General features: G+C 39.9%; 1 protein-coding gene across 3 annotated transcripts in view; it reads right to left on the bottom strand.

Moving 5' to 3' along the window:
- Window positions 1-23,442, bottom strand: part of ATP10B (ATPase phospholipid transporting 10B (putative)) — an 83,523-nt gene that overhangs the window by 50,991 nt on the left and 9,090 nt on the right. For all 3 annotated transcript variants that reach the window (XM_089505759.1, XM_089505699.1, XM_089505669.1), the window contains 3 exons: window positions 10,388-10,592; window positions 5,612-5,697; window positions 3,311-3,417 (listed from right to left, as the gene is read on the bottom strand). In XM_089505759.1, coding sequence (XP_089361885.1) covers window positions 3,311-3,417; window positions 5,612-5,697; window positions 10,388-10,592 — 398 coding nt within the window. The remainder of the gene's footprint in view (window positions 1-3,310; window positions 3,418-5,611; window positions 5,698-10,387; window positions 10,593-23,442) is intronic.

The following is a 23,442-nucleotide window of genomic DNA, read 5'->3' as shown; positions in this document are numbered from 1 at the left end:
CTATTCAGATGGAAAACAAGGTGCAGGCTTAATTATGTGCCTTAATTTAAAGGTAAACTAGCCACAGTCACCATTTTATTGTATTTATTAAAACACTTCTATTCTATCCTTTATCATGGGATCTCAGGGTGGCATATAATGTAAACAATTTTATACACTTCCAGATTAAAACCACAACTGATTTAAACAAGATAAAACATATTAAACATAGGAACCGATAAAACCACTTTTTATCTACCACAGTTTAAAACCATGTGCACGTATACTTTGAAATAAATGTGACCCCCATCCCCACCCAAAGGCTTTAATAAAAAGAAAATAATGTGCTAGATTTTGCTAATTGTTCTCTTGGTGTGTGTGTATTAATTTGGTTTTAATTTTTTTACTGGTTAATCTTTAACTTTTGAAACTTGAGCATTTTTAATTATGTGAGTTTTAATTTGTTGTAAGCTACTTTGAGTCCCAAACTGGGAAAAGGGCAAGACAGAAATATTACTACTACTACTACTACTACTATTACTAATAATAATGACATTTGGCATGGTGCTAGAAAGAAACCAATGTTTGCAGCAGTCATATCTCCAAGGAGAGGGCATTCCACAGTAGAGGTGCTACAACTAAGAAAACTATCTCCCATGTCTTTTCATTTCATTATAACCCCATTTGTAAAACACAGAGGAGGGCCCCTTTTGGAGACCTCTATTCCCATGCAGGTATATATTGGGAAATGTGCTCCTTAAAGTATTGACATCCCATGCCATTTAAGGCTTTCAGGGGCTGTACAGACTGTCCCTAAAGGATGCACCCACCCCTTTTAGCACCAGAGTGGGGCCACAGCAACCACACGCTGCGGCCCCGATCCTGCCTTTCTGTGGCACAAAAATGAGCTGCAAAAAGCAGCTCTTTTCTGCACAGTGGAAAGGGCACCATAGCTGCTGGTGCTGTGGCTTTTCAGAGCTCCTTTGGCACTGCCTCATCTAGAGGCGAGGAGAGGAGAGGGGAGGAGAGAAGAGAAACTGTTAAAAGACAACAAGGGGAAGCATCCTGTTAGTAAGCAGAAGAAGAAGAATGAGAAGAAAGGATGAATGAAAATTAAGTGGAGGAGAGGGAGAGAGAGAGAGTAAGGGGGAGAAAAGAAGAGTAGAGCAGAAGAAACCAGAAAGAGTGCTGGGTAGATGAGTTTTTAAATGCTAAACCTTGTGAAGCTAGTTTCTAATAAAGGTTGCCTATTCTGGTTTGACAACGTAGCTTTATGGGAGTCATTTATGGAAATGATACAATGATGAGCAATGAGACAATTATACTGTTTGACACAGTGCAAACCAGAAGTAGCCTGTTCCCATTAGCTTATTTAGATCAGAAGGGAGTAGACGACATGCAGTCTATGGGCTGCATGACACACATACACATACACATACACTCTCCTCTCCTCTCCTCTGAACTAACTAACTAACTTTCTTTCTTTCTTTCTTTCTTTCTTTCTTTCTTTCTTTCTTTCTTTAACAGTTAGAAGAGTTTAGAAAAATCTGCATTGGGAAGCACTATGCTGGGCTGCTTACAAGTTCTGTGGAAAAATGAGTATCTTAGGTCTGCCTCCATCTTTGTCTTTTGTGCTTAGGGAAGGTTAGGAAAACCTGCCATCTGGGAAAAAACATGATACGGGAGTTTATATAATCTAAGAGACTAAAATGAATTACATGTATTTAAAAATAAACGTGAGATTTCTGTCACGTAAGCTGTTTCAGATGTCTCAGTTCCATGATTTTTTGAGCAATGGTGGAAACAGACAATAGTCTCTCTTATTATTATATAAGATAACTAAAATAAAATGACATAATTTAGCAAACTCATTTTTGAGTTCTCAGAATTATTCTTCAGGTTGGATATTAAAGATTTAGGGATTGGGAGCAAAGAGGACAAACATAGCACAATGGAAGAACACTTCCAAGTGCAGTTTGTAACATTCTTAAGATCAAATGCAAGAGGTGCTAAGCAGGCTTCATTATATGGAACTCTGTGAGATGGATTTATTTTTTAGTTTGCACTAAGGGCTACTGGGACAAAGAGACAGGCTGCATATTTACTGTATATACTCGACTGTAAATCAGCCCCATGTATAAGTCAAGGACAGGTTTTGAGGCCAAAATTATGGATCTTGATATGACCCACATTGAGGGTAAAACTTAGATGCCTGTAACAAGGGATGTAAAGGATGAAGGAAAGGGAAACAATGTCAAAGAACTTACAAAATTCTGGCAGGCATAACTGTTTGTGCTCACCCTAAAGCCTGGATGGATGAGGAGGGAACTATGGTAAATGGTGTTTCTGCAATGTGTCGGGGAAGGAGACGAGATGCAGGAGGGACTAAGAAAACACACATGTGTCAGAAAGGATGACAAGGCAAAGCAAAGCAAAATGGTGACAACATTAGCAGTTTATAGCCTTTAACTGTAGTGTCATAACTTTGCCTAATTTTAACCCAGAAAAGCTGACAAACATACACAGGTATCTTATTCACATCCTTTAATACCCGATTCCTCAGCACTCTATTTAGGGGAAGTGCCAAAGAGCTGCCATTGCTGCCATTTTCTTGCCCAGGCATTCAAAAAGGTCAGAAACGATACTGTGGCACAGAGAGTAGAAGGGGGTTGGTGCTTCTTTTAGGTGATCCTGGGACAGACTGACACTCTACTCAGAGAAGGAGGTGGCTTCTTTGTTTGATGAGGTGTAAAGTACAGTACGTATACTGACCTCTGGATAAGCTGACCCAAGTTTTTTGGATCAATGTTTTGACTAAAATTTCTAGGCTTATATAAATACAGTATACACTCATCCCTCCATATTTGCGTCTTTGATATTTGCGGATTTGATTATTCACGGATTTGATTAATATGCTCTCTCTAGGAATATCTAGGTCCTCCAGTGCAACTCTGTGATCAACTTTAACTAAAAGTTGCACTGAAAAACCTAGAGATTCCTAGAGAGAATACCCTAGTAGGCATTTGTGGCTCCTCCAGTGCAGTTCTATGGTCAGTGTCTGTTGGATATTGACCACAGAGTTGCACTGGAGGACCTAGAGATTCCTAGAGAGGTGTCCTTTCAGGTAAAAACATGGTGTTTTTGTTATTTGCAGTTTTTCCATATTCACGGGGTCTTGTGCCCCCTAACCCTAGAGAATATGGAGGGACAAGTGTATTTCTAGGAATATACATACATACATATATATATCTAAAGATTACTGTATGTATATATACAGTAATCTAAATGCAATAATTAACAGCACAAAAAGCAAAAGCAAATCATTAATCACCTGCATAGATAACAATTCCTACTGCAACTTTGGTGTTCCTTATTGTACATCCACGAAGAAGAAGACTTTCAATATCAAAACCAATCCGTGTGAGATCAGCCTGCTCCCTACAAGGAAGAACAACATTTTGTTTGGATTGCACTTCATTTATATTTACTTACAGAATGTATATCTTGCCTCCACCCTGCAAAAGTGCGCAAGAGAGTTTCTTTTTCTCTTACTCCTCTAGATGATATTACAAAGGCCATGCTCATGGAATGGGTTCCACTTTGACATCTCAAAAGCACAAAAGCATGCAATGGCATCACAACTATGGCTGCATCTGCACTGCAGAAATAAAGCAGTTTGACACCACTTCAACTTTCACAGCTTAAAGCAGTGGAATTCTGGGATTTGTAGTTTGGTGGGTGGGGGGTACTAGAGCTCTCTGGCAGGGAGAAAATGATATATCCCAGAATTGTATAGCATTGATCCATGTCAGTTAAAGTGGTGTCAAACTGCATTATTTCTACAATGCAGGTGCAACCCATTTTATGATTTCAAAACCAAAGCCAGAAGACAGTGGATCTTCATTGCAGGCGTGGAGGGATGTTATCTGAGGCCATCTTCCCAGGCTACACACTGGTTCCTAGTGTTGTAATATAACAGAATAATTCTTCTTGTGTCTGAAAAATGGTGGGCAATAAAATTACTTTTCTCCCCTCATGAAAGGTGTGAGATAATTACAGTGTCTCATCTCTCACAATGGCCAGCGAGCAGCCATCCCAATCAATGGTAGGAAATTTCTTTTGAAGCTCATCCATCCAAACATCAGTGCTTTAAGGCATCATAGTAATAAAGCTGCAGGGGTGCAAGAGGGTGTGGATTTCCACACACTAGTGAAGGTAAAGCTGTCTTGCCAATGAGGTGTTGAGATTGTGTGTTGTTGTTCTTTTTGCAATGACTGGATTCAAATTTCCCAAAGTAAAATAGAAACTATCACACAAGGGAAGCAGAAGGGGAGGGGGAGGTAGCTTGGTGTAGTTTATGAGGAAGATAGAGTGAAGAAGACAAGCTGAGATCAGTTTTGTCTACAAGTCCTATAGCTAGAAGGGGGATTGTGGGAGCTGTAGTCCAAATGTATTCCAAGCTCTATTTTTCTTTTTCTACCCTACTCTCTGCAGCACTTACTATCACTCACTGAACTCAGTGGAGTAAATGAAGTCCAGCTATCCGTCTCAGAGAGGGTGATTTTCAGGAACTCTTCAGAAGTGTTCCTGAAAACTGACTCCTCTGGGATGGATTGGGAATGGAATGGGAACTTCCGGTGGTGTCAGCGACATTCCGGCATGTGATAAAATGGGTGATAGCCCCATTCTGTTCCCATCCTGCCCCCTTTCGTTCTGCGCCAGGAGCATCCCAAGGGGCTGTGCAATAAGCTCCAATGACTGGGAAGTTTAATGTAGCCCATGTGCTGTGTGTTGGTCATCCCTCCTGTCAGAGCTAATGGTACAACAAAAGTAGGATTTACAGAAGTGAGAGTGAATTACTGATCAGGCACACAATCTGAAATGGGACTCACTTACTTGCCTTCAGAAAAAGTTCTGAATCCCTGCTTTCTTATTCAGAGACATATTAGAAGCTGAAGCAGTTTGAATACTATTTAAAAATATCAGCACAATCAGGCATTTGTCTGAATATATGAGGGTTAAACACATGCAGAGGGACAAATGCACTCATGTCCTGCCCCCATGAGCCATGACTGTGCAAGTTCAGAACTTTGCAAATTCAGCATAAATGTCTGAAGAGGGTTTCTAGGTATGTTCAGCTGAATGAACTTGTATGCTTCTGCGTGATGAAGAACACTGATGTGGCAGCGCTCCTGATTGCAGAGAGGTTTCTGAGTTCATTTACTTCAAAGTACTTAAATACCATCTCCAAGATTTTGTGTTAAATATGAAAATATCTTTAAAGAGAAGCTCTGCATGCAGGGCCATTGGAGATCAAACATCCATCCCTCTGCATAGTTTTAGTCCCCACATATTCAACTGGTGCCTGAACAAGTTGTTGCTATGTTCCTTCCTGGACCTAACATAAATTGGGCACTGTGGTCTTCCAGATGTTGGACTGCAACTTGACACTTGTCATGGTGGTAAGGGTGGGGCAAAATCCAACATGGGGAGGACTACAGTTGGCCTCCCATCCAACCTAGAGGGTACATAAAAATAAGATATTACAATTTACATAGTTGATTGACCTTGCCTTGGATGATAAATATCTGAATATGATAACCATGTTGACTGAGAAATAATCATGACTTACATATAACCTTTAAATCTAGTGAGGTCATTGTTGGGCTTTTCACAAACAATTATATTTTGGAAACATTCTGGCTCAAATTCAGTGTTCTGCAAGAAATAACACAAAAACCAGAGTGAATTTTTAACATCAAATGAACTTGTCAAAATCAGAAAAAAATCTGGTTAGATCATCCCCTTGTCTTTTAAATATATGGCTGTAATGGATTTAAAATTTACTTAATTCATTCATTTGGAGGCAGTGATGACTTAACCAAACCAGTGCATTAAACAACCCCATTTAAGAATTTCCAGAGATGTAGCCTGTTAGTTTGTTGTGTGGGGAAAAATAATAATCAAAGGTCTTGTGGCACTGTAAAAATTAAACCAAAATAAAAATGTAAAAAGGAACAAAAACATAGGGGAAGCTTTAAAGGATACTGTTAATCTGTTGTACCACATTACTTTTTCATTATTTTCTGGTGAAAATGTTGCTTTTATTGTGTGGTGAGAAATTGACTGTGATGGAGTTTTAGATTGGGTTCAGCAGCATTTTTAAAAAGTGCTCAAATCAGATTTGTTCAAGAATTAGTTTAATTGTAGGTTATAATAACATCATAATTAAAGGAATGATATTAAATTAGATTAGAAAAATTGTTGGACAATAGAAGACTATGAACAATTCAGTAACAGAAAAAAGAAAAATACAAGAAACACAGCAGTCTTATTGTCTACATAAAGTGTTTGTATTTAGCTGCTAAATTTTACAGGGGGAGCTCTATTCTGAAGAACAGACTCATATACCCGACAGAGCAAAAAGCCCAGGTCAAGGGAAGAGACAAAAGTAACTAACAATTTAACACTGCATCTATTTAAACTGTGGCTCACAGCAAGATGACAACATACTCAGATAAGGGCAAAATAGGCTAAATCAGCAACACTGCGACCAGGAAATATTTAATTCCTTTAGAAATGGAATAGATTTACCATCCTTCTGATGCTGTAGCTGATTTAACCTGTTTTGCCTTCATCTGACTTCGGCACTAATGTCTGAGAAATCACTCGGTAGTGTGAGATTCTAATGTTAAAACTGCCATGTAAACAGAAGATTTATCCTCTGAAGATGGTAGGATGTCAATGTACTGTTTTTCTATAAAGGGTAATATGTATAGAAAGAAAGTAATATCAAGCATATAAATTTATCATAAAATGCCATCAAGCTAAAATTTAGTCCGCCCAACATTTGTTGTCAGACTTTTGAATTTGAATGTATCCTAATTTTGCACTCATTTATAATACACAATATATATGTACACATACTTTCACAGTTAGATCTTAATTTATACTAAGAATGGTCACATTAGAATTGTTCATTTCAGCGAATCTACTGTAACTATTATTATGTCTTGATACAACTATATATTTAGCTGGGGGATATACAGATTTAGTCTCAAATAAATTCAAACCCTTGGCTAGCTTTTAAAATTCCAGACCTCAAATGGATTCAACAGCTTGCTAATATAGGAGTCATGCAGACCGGCAATTTGGAGCAGCTGCTGGCTGCTCCACCTCCAGTTGAACCCCGATGGGTGCGGGACCATAGCAATCTGATGCTGCCATTCTGAAACTGGCTGCTGCTATTTTGGAGAGGTATCAATTTTGGCAGCAAAATAAATAAATAAAAATAAATGGACAATCACTTGCACTGATTTAAGTGTTAAAGAGCTTAAATCAACAATGGTGCATGAGCCACAGGACTGTCTTGTTAGTTAGTAAACTAAGTCAGATTTATAACTGAATTGTTGCTATATACAGGTATACCTTAGGCTCTGAATACACAGGCAGAATACCAGAGGCCAACTTTGTGGTATCCTTCACATGGATCTGGCAATTACCTGGGATGGCAGGGTATGGGTGGGTGTTCAGACACCTGTCTGCCACTGCAGAATGGAGCAGCCATAGTCGTCATTGCCTTGCCCATCGCTGCCCCTGCCACTGCCCGTAAGAATGTAAACAAGATGCCTGGCTTCACCTACATAGCCACTGCCTTCTGACATTACAGGCTACAACTGGGGTCTTCAGAGATATCAGTAGTGGCAGGTAAGGGGGAATGCGACTGTTTGGTCTGCTGTTTGTCACAGTGGGGAAACTCCACCACAATCAGAAGTTATATAGGCCTTTAAAGTTATATAGGCTATCTCTGGTTGTTATTTTTTTTAAGGTTCAGCTGTAGACCTGCCTTTCCACTTTTTCCTTGACTTTCTTCAGTAATAGTTCCATGTCTTAGCTATTTTCTGCTAGTAGTATGGTGTCATCTCCATATCTTAAATACTTGATGTTCTTTCCTCCAGTTTTCATGCCTCCTTTCTCTGTGTCTAATCCTGCTTTATGTATGATATGTTCAGTGTACAAGTTAAACAGATAGGGCAGCCTTGCCTGGCCCCTTTGCCAATTGGAAACCATTCTATTTCTCTATATTCAGTATTAATGGTAATACAGGTTACAAATCAGGACAATCAAATGTTGTGGTACAACCATTTATTCTAGAGCGATCCATAGTTTTTCATGATCTATAAGGTCAAAAGTAATATTATTAAGTAATGGTAGTAATTTTATGAGTGTCTTTAATGGCCTAGAACTTTTAATAAGCTCGTAGTATTTCTGTGTGTGTGTGTGTGTGTGTGTGTGTGAGAGAGAGAGAGAGAGAGAGCGAACGAGAGAGAGAGAGGCAGTTTCTAGAATGAAAACTGAAGACCGCTCCTGTTCCTTTAATGGTGCTATACAAATGGGAATTCCAGCAGGTGTTGCTTGTTACCTGGTTGCATGACAAGCAACAACTACTGAAATTACATCTTCTACACAAACATTAAGGGGACAAGAGCTGTCCACATTTGACAACCCTAACTGTGTATAATGTTTGTATTCAGGTTACAAGATTCACTCCAAAGCCACCAGTAGACTTTAAGCTACCTGCCTGTCCCAAATTATAACATCTACATCCAGGATGTTCACATAGATAATTGTTCATGTCAGTCATGGAGACTCTGTGGCCCACCAAGCCAAACCCAATATATATGTATTATCTGACTTGTCATATCAGGAGCTCAGAAAACCACTTGTTTTTGTCACCAATAGCCAAAAGACAGAAAACAGGCCTGAAACCTCACAGTATGACTTAGAGAAGCAAACAGAAGCCTTGAGCTTTGAGGTAGCAACTGACATTCCTTTCCTTTGGAACTTAGGGAGTACAGCTACAACAGATAACATGTTTCTGAGGGGTGAATAGACAACAGATGAATTCAGTTTTGCCATGCATAAGCAGAAAAACATATGTGATGTAGTAAGCAAAGCTTGAGCAGCCAATCATGAGTTAGTGTCCATGCAGTGTCCACAAGCTTAGGCTGTATTGTATTAAAATGCTGTCTTCCAATCACAGTTTGCTCTGGTGTCATAGATAAAGTTGTAAAACTATATAAGAATGCTGTTCTCCAGTAAGGGGAGGACACAGGATTTGCTACTAAGCCAGGTGTACTCAATCTTGCAAGATTTAATAAAGGGCTATAAAGAATCTCTCTCTCAGCGTGTGAATTGGCACCTTGGCACGCTGGGCATGAATCCTTACTCTGAAGGGCCTGCCTGGGGTTTAAAGTGAAATCACTTTTCTAGGAGTGTATAAAGGAGGGGTTGTCAAGCACCTGGCAAGCCATGCAAAATGGCTGACAATAGCACACGAGAGTCAAAGAGCTGGATTAAGTTTTACTCATTCTTGTACATCATGCCACATTTAGGCTCAACATAACCATATCTATATTTTATATAAAGCCAATGTCTGTTAACATTCCAACTGTCACTGCTATTATTATAGCAGGATCTGAAATGTCTAGGGGGATACAATGAGTGTGTGTGTGTGTGTTCATGTGTGTTGGGGGGGCAGCAGGTTGCCTGGGCAACAGAAACAGAATTTGTCAGTTGGTTTATGGAACAGGTGAAAGGCTAGGATATGAGACGAGAGAGAGAGAGAGAGAGAGAGAGAGAGAGAGGGGGGGGAGGTGTGGCAGAAAGACATATAAAAATTAATTCATGAATGCAAGAGAAAAACAGTGAAGGAAATTATGGGCAGTAGACAGACACCAGCAGAGTGAGAGCAAGAGATCTCATTGTTTGGGGAGAAGTTATTCCTGTTCAAAGAACTGTCTCCCCCTGGAAGAACCAGAGCATGTGCGCTATCTCCCCCTCTCTTTTCTGCCTCTCTCTTTGTGTGTTTCTGGACTGACTGAAACTGAGAGAGTGACTTAGGGGTCTGTTCATATTACAAGGATACCACTGGAGATGGGGGAAGGAGGAGGGAGAGGCTACCAGAACTGTGGTACAGATATCACTGTTCGATTGAAATTATATTTATTCAAAATGTTGGGGAAAATTGCTCATTCTGCCACCACTATTATAGGGACTATTCTCCCATTATTTGTTATCTGAATCATGCCCTCCCTTTTTAAACGTATGTGTGTTAGTCTATAACATTTTGTTAATAATATTCTGTTGCTGAGAACTATTTACGTGTAGGAACCCAGGGATGGCTATAGCACTTTTCTACCCTTTGTCACCTTTGATTCCGCAACTGAAGATAATTATATGGCAATTGTGGCAACAGTTACATGTAAACCGTGCAAGCACATTTCCCACTCACGTTATGCCACTAAAGAATAATTCTCTCCAGCTGGGCAGTTTTGCATTTCTGTCCTAACATTTCTTTTAATACTTAAAGAACAGAGGACAGATGTTGCTGCTTCAAGGCACGTACCTGCTTGGAGAATCCTTTCACAACTTGTCTTTGTTTCAGATTGGTCTCACCATCAAGATTGGCTGTCTCTAAGTGACAGATCCCATTCCGATCAGAGGAATAGAGCAGCAGGATGTCGGCAGGGATGAACTCATTACACTGCAGCTGCACAAAGTCTCCTACTCGCACATCTTTCCAGCACTTCTCTGTGTAGGTGTTTTTGCTTCTGTTAGGAGAAAAGGCACTACAGCTGAATTGCCTGTGACAGCCCCATCAAGACACAGAGCATTCCTTTCCTTTGGGGTATAGGGCTAGTTGGCCACCTGACTGAAGCCACTGAGTTTATTTATCACACCTGTATTCTTCTGTTCCTGTAAGGATCACAATGTTGTTTACATTTTATTCATTAATAACTGAAATAAGTATGCAAAGGGATCTTGTAGCACCTTTGAGACTAACTGTGTGAGAAAGTTGTAGCATAAGCTTTTGTAGACTTGGCCTACTTCCTCAGATAGGTCATACAAGATTCCTTTCCATACTGATAATCCAGACATGGCTATGTTTCTGAATTCTAACTGAAGTAAAATAGTTATGGCACTACTTTTCTGTGGTGATGGGATTGCATGCTCCTGTGAGGCAAGAGGCTATGCTGATGGAAGCAGTGCTGCTGACAGGATGTCTCATGTCAGACAGGGTCACCCATGTCTTCTTGAGGAGACAGACTAAATTTGCCAAAGTGCTACTGGGCAGCAGTAGTGGAAGTTGACATTCATGGAGGATCTCTCAGAGAAAACAGCAGTGGCACTTTGTTAGTACTGTACAGCGAGAGGCATGGTAAACTTTCTTTTGAAGATTTCACCACAAAAACTTATGATGAGACAATCCAAAAGGAACCAAGAGACAGTGTCAGATGAGAATCCCAGGTTGGACGGCACTCAAAGAACTACTTGGGTACAGTGGAGGATAACTATGAGTAGCACTAATGACACAACTAGACTCAAGCTGAAAGAACATTCAGCGATGTGCTCAAACATGAAAGGAAAGACTGAAGCTGCACAACACATATTATAGGAACATGGAACGTAAGAAGCATGAATCAGGACATAGTAAAATAAGAAATGGAATGTCTCAACATTGCAATACTTGGGGTGAGTGACCAAAAGTGGACAGAAATAGGGCATTTTGAGCCAGATCATTACACAGTCTTTTGCTCAGTAAACAATCCAAGAAGAAATGGGTGGCATTTGTAGTGAGGAGATATGTAACAAAAGCAGTCAAAGGATATAGCATAAAGTCTGAGTGAATCATAGAATCATAGAGTTGGAAGAGACCATAAGGGCCATCCAGTCCAACCCCCTGCCATGAAGGAAATCTCAATCAAAGCATCCTCGACAGATGGCCATCCAGTCTCTGCTTAAAGACCTCTAAGGAAGGAGACTCCACTACACTCTGAGGAAGTGTGTTCCACTGTAGAACAGCCCTTACTGTCATGAAGTTCCTCCTAATGTTGAGGTGGAATCTCTTTTCCTGTAGCTTGCATCCATTGTTCCGGGTCTTGTTCTCTGGAGCGGCAGAAAACAAGCTTGCTCCTTCCTCAATATGACATCCCTTCAAATATTTAAGCGGGGCTATCATATCACCTCTTAATCTTCTCTTCTCCAGACTAAACATCCCCAGCTCCCTGTGTCTTTCTTCATAGGGCATGGTTTCCAGACCCTTCACCATTTTAGTCGCTCTCCTTTGGACACACTCTAGTTTCTCAATGTCCTTTTTGAATTGTGGTGCCCAGAACTGGACCCAATATTCCCGGTGGGGCCTGACCAGAGCAGAATAGAGTGGCACTATTACCTCCCTTGATCTACACACTATACTTTTATTGATGCAGCCTAAAATTGCATTGGCCTTTTTAGCTGCCGCATCACACTGTTGCCTCATGTTCAATTTGTGGTCTACTTGGACTCCCAGATCCCTTTCACATGTAGTCTCGTTCAGCCAGGTGTCGCCCATCCTATATCTATGCATTTTGTTTTTCCGCCCTAAGTGCAGTACCTTACATTTCTCCCTGTTGAAGTTCATTTTGTTAGCTGTGGCCCAGCTTTCTAGTCTATTCAGGTCATTTTGAATTTTGCTCCTGTCCTCTGGGGTGTTAGCTACTTCTCCTAATTTGGTGTCATCTGCAGATTTGATAAGTATGCTCCCAATTCTGTCATCCAAGTCATTGATAACGATGTTAAATAGCACTGGGCCCAGGACAGAACCCTGTGGGACTCCACTGGTCACCTCTCTCCAGGATGAAAAGGAGCCATTGTTGAGAACCCTTTGGGTTCGGCCAGTCAACCAATTACAAATCCAAATCATGTCAACAAGACTTCATGGAAAACCCATTAATATAATCTTAATCCAGGTTTATGCTTCAACTGCAGAGACAGTTAGGAAGTTTAACAAACAAAACAAATACAATTCTGTGCTGGAGTCCAGGAGGAAACTGTTCTCACATCAAAACAGGACTTCTTGTTAATCATAGATGATTAGAATGGAAAAACAGGAAAAACAGCAGAATCAAAGATTGTAGGAAAATTTCATCTAGGAACAAGAAATGAATCAGGAGACTGGCTGACTGAATTTTGCGAGGCCAACAGTTTGCAAAACACATTTGTTAAGCAACCAATGAGGCAAATGTTTACATGGATATCAGCTTGATGGCCAATATAGAAATCAAACTATATAATTGGACGCTAAATATAGAGAAGCTTCAGTTTCTAACTGTCTACATTCCTTTGGTCTTGATACAAGCAGACTAAGAATCTGTTTGAGCAAGTCTCCTTGAAAACCTCTCCCAATTAGTTTCCCAGGCAGCTACTGTTGCCTTAGGACAAGGGAAAACTGGATCAGCCACTTTGTACTGGAAAATAAAGCCACGAAGCCAATAAATTATTCTGAGTTGTACCAGAGCTTTAGCATCACTGGGTGCTTTTTGAGTCAAATTTTGTTTTTTATTTCATAGCTATTTTATTTTTGGGGCAAGTAGTTTTTCCTACTGACTGGCTTCTTCTTCATGTTTTTATCTGTATTTCCAGGCTATGCACATTCTGTGTCTACATTTGTAACAGGAAATAAAGTTGGTGATGGTAAACTCACATCCACTGAATGGTGATATGTTGTGCATAATCAATATTTTAATCAAGGACATGGGTGGAGAACACAGTATGTCTTTGTTGGGGAAACAATCTATGATGAGGGATTGTAAACATTTTAAAAGATAGCATTAGAACTTCAGATGACCTTGATAAATGGGGCAGTTAGCTAATCGATACAGTGAAGAGGGAAGTTGGTGATTTTTTCTTGCCGTTGTCTTCAGTATGCTGCTTCAATCTTTGATGGAGTAAAAGCAAAGAGCCACATAAGATATTATCACAGCTGACCAGTTTGGTAGAGTACATAGTTTGGATCAATTTCATACACTGCTGCTTTGGTTAACACTTTTATAAGGAATTGCTTCACTGTCTACATACGGATGATTGTGTACACAAAGGATTTCTCCTTGCCACAACGACCTTTTCCGACCATTACCAAGGACTATTTTAACACTTGGGTAGGTTTTTTTTTTTTGGTCTATAGAGGGCTCTTTGGTCCTTGGATATTTTTGTCTATAGAGGGCTCTTTAACTGATTGTTGCACTAGATACTGGCACAGTGTAAAGATCTTACTTGCAACCAGTAGTGCCCCAATACTAGTGATCAGGATCGTTCTACCTTTCTAAGCTATGATTTTGAGCAGGTCTGATGTTAGTATTTTGATTTTAGAATAATGTTTATAAATATTATAGTATATATTTAATTGTGCTGTACACATGCAAACATACATACAAACACACAGTATTGCATTTATTTATTTAAGGAATTAAATATTCTATAATCCCTAATACAGCATACACATGCTAAACTAACTTAATGTTATGCATTGTAGACTGCTAGAACATGGTGTAAAATGCAGCAGTATTGTGGAATCTTAACATAGGTCCAAAACACCCTGCAGAAGTAATCCAGTTTAAGACTGCTTTAACTGCCCTGGCTCAATGCTAGGGAATCCTGGGAATTATAGTTTATTGTGGCACCAGAGCTCTCTGTCAGAGAAGGCCAAATGACTCACAAAAAGACAGTTCCTAGAATTCCCTAGCATTGGGCCAGGACAGTTAAAGTGGTCTCAAACTGGATTATTTTTGCAGTGTGTTTTGGACCATAGATAAATTGTGTTAGATTAAGTGTAGGGAATCTATTCTTAGCATCAGCTGCATACATACATCATGCACAGTTCTGGCCTCTAAATCCAAGCTATTCACAAATCAGTGACAATGCTTTGCCTTAACCCACACATGTTCTTTTTATCTTTTCATTTTGTGAAAAAAATAAATCTGAAGAAAATACTATACACTTTTGTGTATTCTTCCTCTTGTTTTCTGGCCATACCCTTTTAACTATACTGTTTCATTGCATGAATGGATGGATCCTGGTTTTCAAAACATCTGTGAAATGTTGGAGAGTATTTCCTTGGGTATTGCAGATTGTCTTCTATATGAACACCAATTATGCTCTACTCTACTTAGCTTCTCAAATAAGGTGAAATAGGGAATCTTGAGAGTGATATGGTAGTAATCTTTACTGCACTATTGTGCTGATTTGCTTCCTTCTCAAGGTATTAAGAGCAATACTATATATTCAATGTTGATATGATGTTATCAGAAGCAATTTAATCATGTAGTGAAAATAAAAGAATTAGGGAATCTCTTATACTGATTGAGAATTCTCTATAGAGAGTTCTCCATAGTGAAAGCGGATTTTCTCTGACCCATTTTATTCCAAGTGTTGGAAGCAGAGGGTGTGGTATAGTCAATGATTAAAGAGGCACCTATATTCTCTTTCTGGGAAATAGTACATTGCTTCCTCCTGAAGTTTTGCCAAGAAAAAGTAAGAGACTGTTCCACTGATAAATGAAACAGCTGTATCGATTTATTGCTTGGCATGATTTGAATGTTAAAGTATTTCTGGTGGTGCCATGATATGAAGTATCTTTTCACTTTTGAGCTGAGTCCTGGTTGGCCATTACTTAGTGGGAGCCCTGCTGTGACAGCTGATCAGGCCAAATGAAGATTAGCAAGAGATCAGGGCCTTGAGATCCTTCTCTCCAATGCAGTTCACAGTATTCTGGGATGGCTTGCCTCACACTTGTGAAACATATAAGCTAGATGCAAGTTTGGAGGCCAAGTCCAAAGAGTTTAGTATGCTGGATACACGCCCTTCTGCAAAGTCAATGCTTTAGCACAAACATTAGGTGAAGCTTTCTTTCTCATAAGAGCAGTGCTGCAATGGAACAATAAAGAGAGAGGGTGGTTGTCCAATGTTTTTCATCAGGAGTCTCTAAAATAGGTTGGTTAGGCATCTGCTGGGAAGGCCTAAAGATTCAACTCTTTGGTAAAAATGATGCTCTGAGTTAGTATTATTACTGTGGTGCTGGGAGAGGGTCCAGGGATAGGGCAATGTCTGGCTGTTTAAATCAGTGGAGAGATGAGAAGCACTGTCAGAAGGAATTTCTTTGATATTTTTCATGGTAGAAACCGAACCAGGTCTAATACTGAACAGCGGTGGCTGGTTGCTTCCACATCAGTGGGGCAGGAAATCCATTTCAGGTTTTAGACTGCACTTTAAACTATTAAGGGTGCTGAACCCTGCCCTCTGTAGGTTTAGCACTTTGCTAATTCCTTTAAAATTTTGAGTAAAACCTGGTGTGGCTTCACTATCTCACTGATAAGGAAGCTCCCAGCCACTGCTGATTTAATGCATTTCCTGTGGGCAGTGCCCAAATTAAAAACATTTTAAAGGGTAAAGAATTCATGTACAATCTTATTTTTAAAATGTAACAGTGGTTGTTACTACTGGGCATATGTGCACGTGACAGAGACAGACAGAGAGAGAAGAAAGATTGAAACAGAGCATGTTGTAAATTTGTCCTACTTCACATTGTCAGATAAAAAAGTGAAAGCATAATCTCTTGCAATACATATGAAAATGAAGTGCTCACCACTCAAACATAGCCTCAGAGGATTCAGAAAACATCTCTCCACTTCTGATAATTTAGAAAGAGGTTACAGGATTCATGAAGGCTTTATTCTTAAATAATGATTTGATACTTCACAAATACTTCCCAGAGCTGCAAGCAGGGTTCAGAAAAGGAAGAGGCACTAGGAATCATAATGCAAACATACAATGGTTAATGGAGTGAACAAAAAAATTCCAGAAGAAAATCAGCATGTGCTTTATAGACTATAGCAAAGCTTTTAACTGCATAGATCACAAGAAGCTATGGAATGCTCTTAAAAACATGGGAATGCCACTATATTTGATAGTCCTGATGAGGAATCTGTATTTAGGACAAGAGGCTACTGTTAGAACAGAATATGGAGAAACAGAATGGTTCCCAATTGTCAAAGGAGTAAGCAGGCCTGCATTCTATCACCCTATCTGCTCAACCTGTACACAGAAAATATCACATGAAGAGCAGGTTTAGACGCAGAAGAAGGAAGGGAGAAAATAGGAGGAAGGCACATCAACAATCTAAGATATGCAGGTGACACCATACAACTGGCAGAAAACACCATAGACTTGGAACAGTTACTAAGGAAGGTAAAAGAAGAGAGTGCAAAGGCAGTCTTGCTGCTGAAGGTAAAAAAAACAAAAATAATGACCACGGAGGATCTACATAAATTCAACTGAGATAATAAAGAAATCAAAATAGTTAAAGAGTTTCTATGCCTTGGATCAAACATCTTGAAAAGAATGGAACTTGCAGCCAAAAAATAAAAAGATTACCAGGAATGGGAAGGGCAGTCATGGAAGAACCAGACAAGATCCTAAAGTGTAAAGATATACAGTCTGCTATCCTTATCCACGAATTTTTTACCCACAGATTCAAGCATCCACAGCTTGAAAATATTCAGAAAAAGCATAAATTCCAAATAGCAAATCTTGATTTTCCATTTTAAATAAGAGACACCATTTTGTTATGCCATTAGATTGAATGGGACTTGAGCATTCACTGATTTTGTTAACGACGGGGTCCTGGAATCAAACCCCAGCCGATAACAAGGGCCCACTATACAACTGAACACTAAAGTCAGAATCATCCAAGACATTATATTCCCTATCACCATGTTTGGATGTGAGAACTGGACAGTGAAAAAAGCTGACAGAAAGAAAATCAACTCATTTGAGATGTGATATTGGAGAATAGCGCTGAGGATACTGTGGATAGCCTCAAAAACAAACAAATGGATTCTTGATCAGATGAAGTCTGAAGTCTTCCTGGAAGCCAAGATGAACTGATGCCATGATACTTTGGCCACCTCATGAGAAGGCATGACTCACAATAATGTTAGGGAAGGCAGAAGGAAGCAGAATGGTAGGAAGACCACACATACCAGATGTTACAGGGCCTAAGCAGAGTAGTGGAGGACACAAGGTCTTGGAGATGTTTCATCTACTAGGTCACCGTAAGTCAGGATAAACTTGAGGGCAGTTAAAAACAACAACATCAGAAATAGTATTCTAATATAAACCCAATTAGTTAATGCTTTTCTGGATATAAAATTGCCTTTGCTATCATCTGCACGCAGTGACATCACATTGGGTGACACCCCAGAAGAAGGGTGACATTTGGTCACCCCCGCCTTGGTGCCGTCACCTCAGTTGAACAGTGTATCATGAGCAGAACAACACGGCAGTATCGAGTGAGCCAAGTGCCCTCTTCACTTTGGTGCTATTGCCTTGGTGTGGTGTGTGGCAACAAGGAAGTGTGCCCAGCCCCCTTCTCTGCTGTGCACCACTCTACACGTGAGTAGAACAGTGTGCAACAGGGAGGGAAGCATCTCTAGCCCCCCCCCCCCGGGATGTAGCCAAGGGGGGGTTCTTGGGGTCCGGACCCCCCCTTCCATTAGAAAAATGAATGGTGTGTGCTGCTGTGTCGCTGCACTCAAGCCCCATTATAATGGTGGCACTTAGTCTGGACCCCCCTTCCTAAAATCCTAGCTACATCCCTGCCCCCCTCCATGCCACATGCTATTCTACTCACATGTAGAGTGGTGCATGGCAGAGAGGGGGCGGTACCCTTTTGGCCCTGTCCCTGGAAGCCCTATCCCCCACCAGGTGACACCTCAGGCGGTGATGCCATTGTCCATAGTGCTGAGTTTTGGAACAAATTAGATTACAAGAGCATAGATGATATGATGTAACTCCAAATACTGTGTTGTACAAAAATTTTCCAGTTAAAGTTATATTAGGAGATTATCACATGGCCATTTTTGTCCTGGCTGTGTATGAGATGGAAGGCATGGAAGGCTTCCATACCACCCTAATCAGCTGGCAGGATGGGGGATGGTCGGGCAGCAGGGCAGCAGCAATTTACTGTGTGATAACACCCATTTTTCCCCATTCCGCCCTGAACCCATCCTGTGCACGGCCAGGGCAAAAATGGTCATGCGATAATCTCTTTAGTTACACAGTGTTTCTGTTGAGCCTCTCTTGGTTAGTGAAGAAATTCAACAAGATTTTATGCCTATTTGCCTTTCATATATTTAAAATATATAAGATGGCTGATAAGATAGCTGATTTTACAAATGCTGAAGATATTTTATTATGGTGTGTGGTTGATGGCAAGAGGGGGTCTATAGCCTGAACACCTTTTTTGCTCTAACAATCTATAGTTGTTGTGTGTCTTCAAGTAATTTCTGACTCATGGTGATCCTAAGGTGACCCTGCTTCAGGGTTTTCTTGGCAAGTTTCTTCAGAGGAGGATTTGCTTTGCCTTCCTCTGAGGCTGAGATAGTGTGACTTACCCAAGGCCACCTAGTGGGTTTCCATGGCTAAACTGAGATTTGAACCCTGTTCTCCAGAGCCATCGTCTAACACTCAGACTACTACACCATGCTGGCTCCAAGATGTATGCATTGAGCCCATGACTTGCTTGAATACAAAATGATCATCATGTCTTATATTATTTTTTAATATCCTTTCTGCACACACTTCACTCACTGCATCAAATGACCTTCAGGTCAATAAGACTGTCCAGCCAAGTCTCCCTCAAAGCTTGGTTTAAAATACCAAAATTCAAATTCTTTGTTACATTCTGTGTGCTATTTTCTTATTTCTATGATTGACTGTAGACATCATACAAGCATTTTAAATATTTAAATATTTAAAAGCAAGTCCAGCCAGCACAGCCAGCATATTCTGCTACTGCAAATCTAGATAACAGATAGCATTATCAATTTTCACAAATATGCCCCATAAGGTACACAGTATGTATTCATTAAACCATCTCAGTATTTACAGATGCCATTCTATTTGCAATTTACATTTACCTATCATAAAAACTGAAAGAGGGGCATGTCCTTGAAGCAACTGATTTTCAAGACAACCAGGAAAATCACATTACATAAAATGACTGTTACTTAAGGTAGCTATAATCCTAAGGACTCAAAGTATTACAGAATGCTGTTCAGTCAGCAAAACAAACAGCTTTTTTGGGAACAATTTCACAGTTCAGGGACATTCTGTAAAGCCATACCAGTTGGTGACACATAGGAGATTAACACATGGGCAAAAGGATGTCCTTGTTCCTCCTCATTGCGCGATTAGCAAGAGACTTTCAAATGACATCAGATCTGGACAGTATGTTGTTCGTGAAGTGCAATTGTCCACGATTGCACAAAAGACTTTCTGACGCGCGAATCCCTTCATTGTCCCATCAATAAGGTGGAATCGTCCCATCATTTCCCTGCATTTTTTAATATTGGAATAACCCATTAATACTAGTGAGGACAATTGCACTTTGCTGACAGGATAATGACCAGATAAGTACAATATTTATGACAGTCTTTCATGCGATCGTGATAAGGATGGGATAAGGATGGGAGAGCAATCTGCATCACCCCTGTCACCATCTGACAATCTCCACAGTAAAAGGACTTTCCTACAAAGATCTCCTGCTTTAGCTACAGGCCCTATCCATGGTCACACCAGCTTGTCCTCCCCTTCAAAAACACATCAATGTGATAAACTTGGAAAGTTACTTTAAAAAGGCAAATGTTAAAATTAGACTTCCAGTTCATCCCAAAAGTAGTTATTTGCCATTGTAATTACAATATTTCAATAAAAAAAAGTATAGTTATCTATTTCTTAAAATTGACTAAAATAATTACTTCTGGATTTTTAAAACCCTGAATGCTACAAGCTCCTGGCCTGTAGTAAAAGACCAGTTTTCCTTCTCAACACGTAACACAGCAAACAGTAGCAATACAAGTTAATACATGAACCATGTATCCCTCCTCTGCCTGTAACTATGGACATGACTAAAATTACAATTATACTATAAAGGGAGTAAATTGCTTCTCGGCCCTCTGGCTAAGATCAAGTATAGTGTGCACAAAAGATGTAAACCTATCCTTTATTATACTGTAGTTATGTAACACAATTCAATCTTTGTTGTCTGAAAAAGAAATTAGATGTAACTGATTTTTAACTAGTCACAAATTTTGCATCATTTTGCCATGCACTGATCAAAGGTCAGAGTGTGTTCCTTAGCCTTCATTGCTATGTAAATATAATGACTTCATAAATCCAAACAACTACAACAAAGAACAAATAAAAGACCAGCTTATTTATCCAATAAAAGAAGTCAGCATGGTTTCAGAATGGTGAGACACCTACAGTTTAACACTCTCATTAAATATAAGAGGAATATACAGCTGCCCTGAAACAAGGACCTGGGAAATAAGAGTATAGAAAAACAGAGGAAAATATGCCAGAAAAACAAAGGTGTGAGTGGAAGGCTCTTGCCTAAAATGCAGCAAAAGACACTGGGAATGAAAAGGAGGGAAGACATGAGGCAATAGAAGAGAAGTGTGGTGCACAGTTAAAAATAGGGTCCAACTGCCTAGTAATACGGGTTGACATTCCCTTATATGGAATTCTAAAATCTGAAATACTTCAAAAACCAAAACCTTTTTCAGGGGTGGCTGAGATAGTGACAACTTTGCCTTCTGATGGTTCAGTGTATACAGACTTTGTTTCATGCACAAAACTATTGAAAACAATGTATAAAATTGCTTTCACACTATGTGTATAAGGGTAATACAAGACATAAATTAATTTTGTGTTTAGACAAAACATTAGACAAGATATCTCATTATGTTTGTTGCTGTTTGTGCCTTCATGACATTTCTGTCTTATGGCGACCCTAAAATGAACCTATAATGAAGTTTTCTTGGCAAATTCCTTCAGAGGATTTCTTCATCCTCTGAGGCTGAGACTGTGTGACCTGCCCAAGGTGACCCAGTGGGTTTTATGTATGTATATGCAAATACCAGCATTCCAAAATGCAACAAAGTAATAATTCCAAAATCCAAAAGACTTCTGGTCCCAAGCATTTCAGATACGGAAGATTCAAGCTGTATATTAAAATTGTTGAAGGTGAAAGACCTCACAATAAAATTCAGTTTTCACAATAGGACTTGAAATCTAACCCGTACTGTGTGAGTGCTGCTTTTCTGTGACCCAATCACAAACAACAGGAGCCGATTCCAGAAAGCCCAAATAGACTTGGCATACCACTGGGAGGAGGATATCTGTTATGTCAAAGATCCACTCTGTTACACATCCTCATCCAGTGATTGGGTTATTTAAGTAGTACTCCAGAAGGATAAGGGGGAACTTTCTTCCCGGTGACTGGGTGAACGTTTAAAGGGATCCTCCTTCTATGTTGAACAATGGACCCTGAGCTCTAAGCTGGCACGAAGACACATCAAAAGAAATTATGAGGTTTCTCACCACAGAAGAAAACTGTCATTTCTTTCTTGAAAGAAGGGGAAACACAGATCTTTCGAGAGATAATGAAAGGGTGTTAACCAGACATCTCCAACCCCAATACTTCTGTACAGCTTCCTAGAGGTGAACAGATTGTTGTTTCAAATGGTATTTTAGATCTACCAGCCATTAAACATCATGTCAAATAAAAGTTTATAAATTTGTCTTCCACGCCATAGGAGTGCTACTCATATTCCTAAAGCACACTGTAGCTGTTTTATTATCTTCATAATTCAACACTAGGGTGTCTATACTCCAGAGCCTAGACAACACTGGCCAATTTTTGCTTTCCCTGGAGTTCTGGCAGGTGCCACTGTAGCTGCCATTTAGGGCACTAAAAGTGATACATGATTGCTTCTTGGGCTTTCTTTCTTTCTTTCTTTCTTTCTTTCTTTCTTTCTTTCTTCTTCCTTCCTTCCTTCCTTCCTTCCTTCTGAGGGCTGGTTGTTTCAGGTTGGGCAGCACTGGAAACAGTATTCAATAGACTTGCAAAGGAGTTTTTACTTGAATACTTTCTTTCAGAAGCACTTCAATTCTGGTGGTGGGAGTCTTCAGGGCTTCATCCAGTCTGTGGGCCAAATGCGTCCTACCCAGGATTAACAGGAACTCATATTGGCCCATTAGACAAAAGGCAGATCACACCATGGCAGATAAGGCTATACTAGTTAATGGTTCTTACTCCAGGATCCCTTTCATGTTACACAATTATAGCAGTACGATTCTAATTTAACTGGAGGAGAGCACACGTGTGTAAAGGGGAGGGGGATACACACCGATGTACCTGTCTATGTCTCTGTAGCCAGACATGAAGTGATTACATCAGCCACTGGGACCTTTGGAGGACCCTGGAGGACCCATAGCAGTTGATGTAATCACTTTGCATCTGGCTACAGCATCATAGCCAGATGCTTCTGTAATACATTTCTTTCAGACAGTAGTGGCTCTACAGTAGGCGTAAGAGGTGGTAAATGGCTCACTGTAGCATAATTTCATATGGCGATGTACTATGTCATGCTGTGCTTGAAGGTCTGCAGAAATATACTTAAGTTCCCTTTTTCTTGGTTTGTTATAATCATAGTTTTCATTATGTCCACTTGGGCAAATTATTACTACAAACCATTTATTGATTCCAAACTAGAATGGAAACCTAGTTGAAATCATGAT

Source organism: Sceloporus occidentalis, unplaced genomic scaffold, assembly GCF_023333645.1.
Source record: "Sceloporus occidentalis isolate IW3139 unplaced genomic scaffold, rSceOcc1.0.p SCAF_1, whole genome shotgun sequence".
In the NCBI taxonomy this organism is placed as follows: domain Eukaryota; kingdom Metazoa; phylum Chordata; class Lepidosauria; order Squamata; family Phrynosomatidae; genus Sceloporus; species Sceloporus occidentalis.
This window is presented reverse-complemented; position numbering and strand designations above follow the sequence as displayed.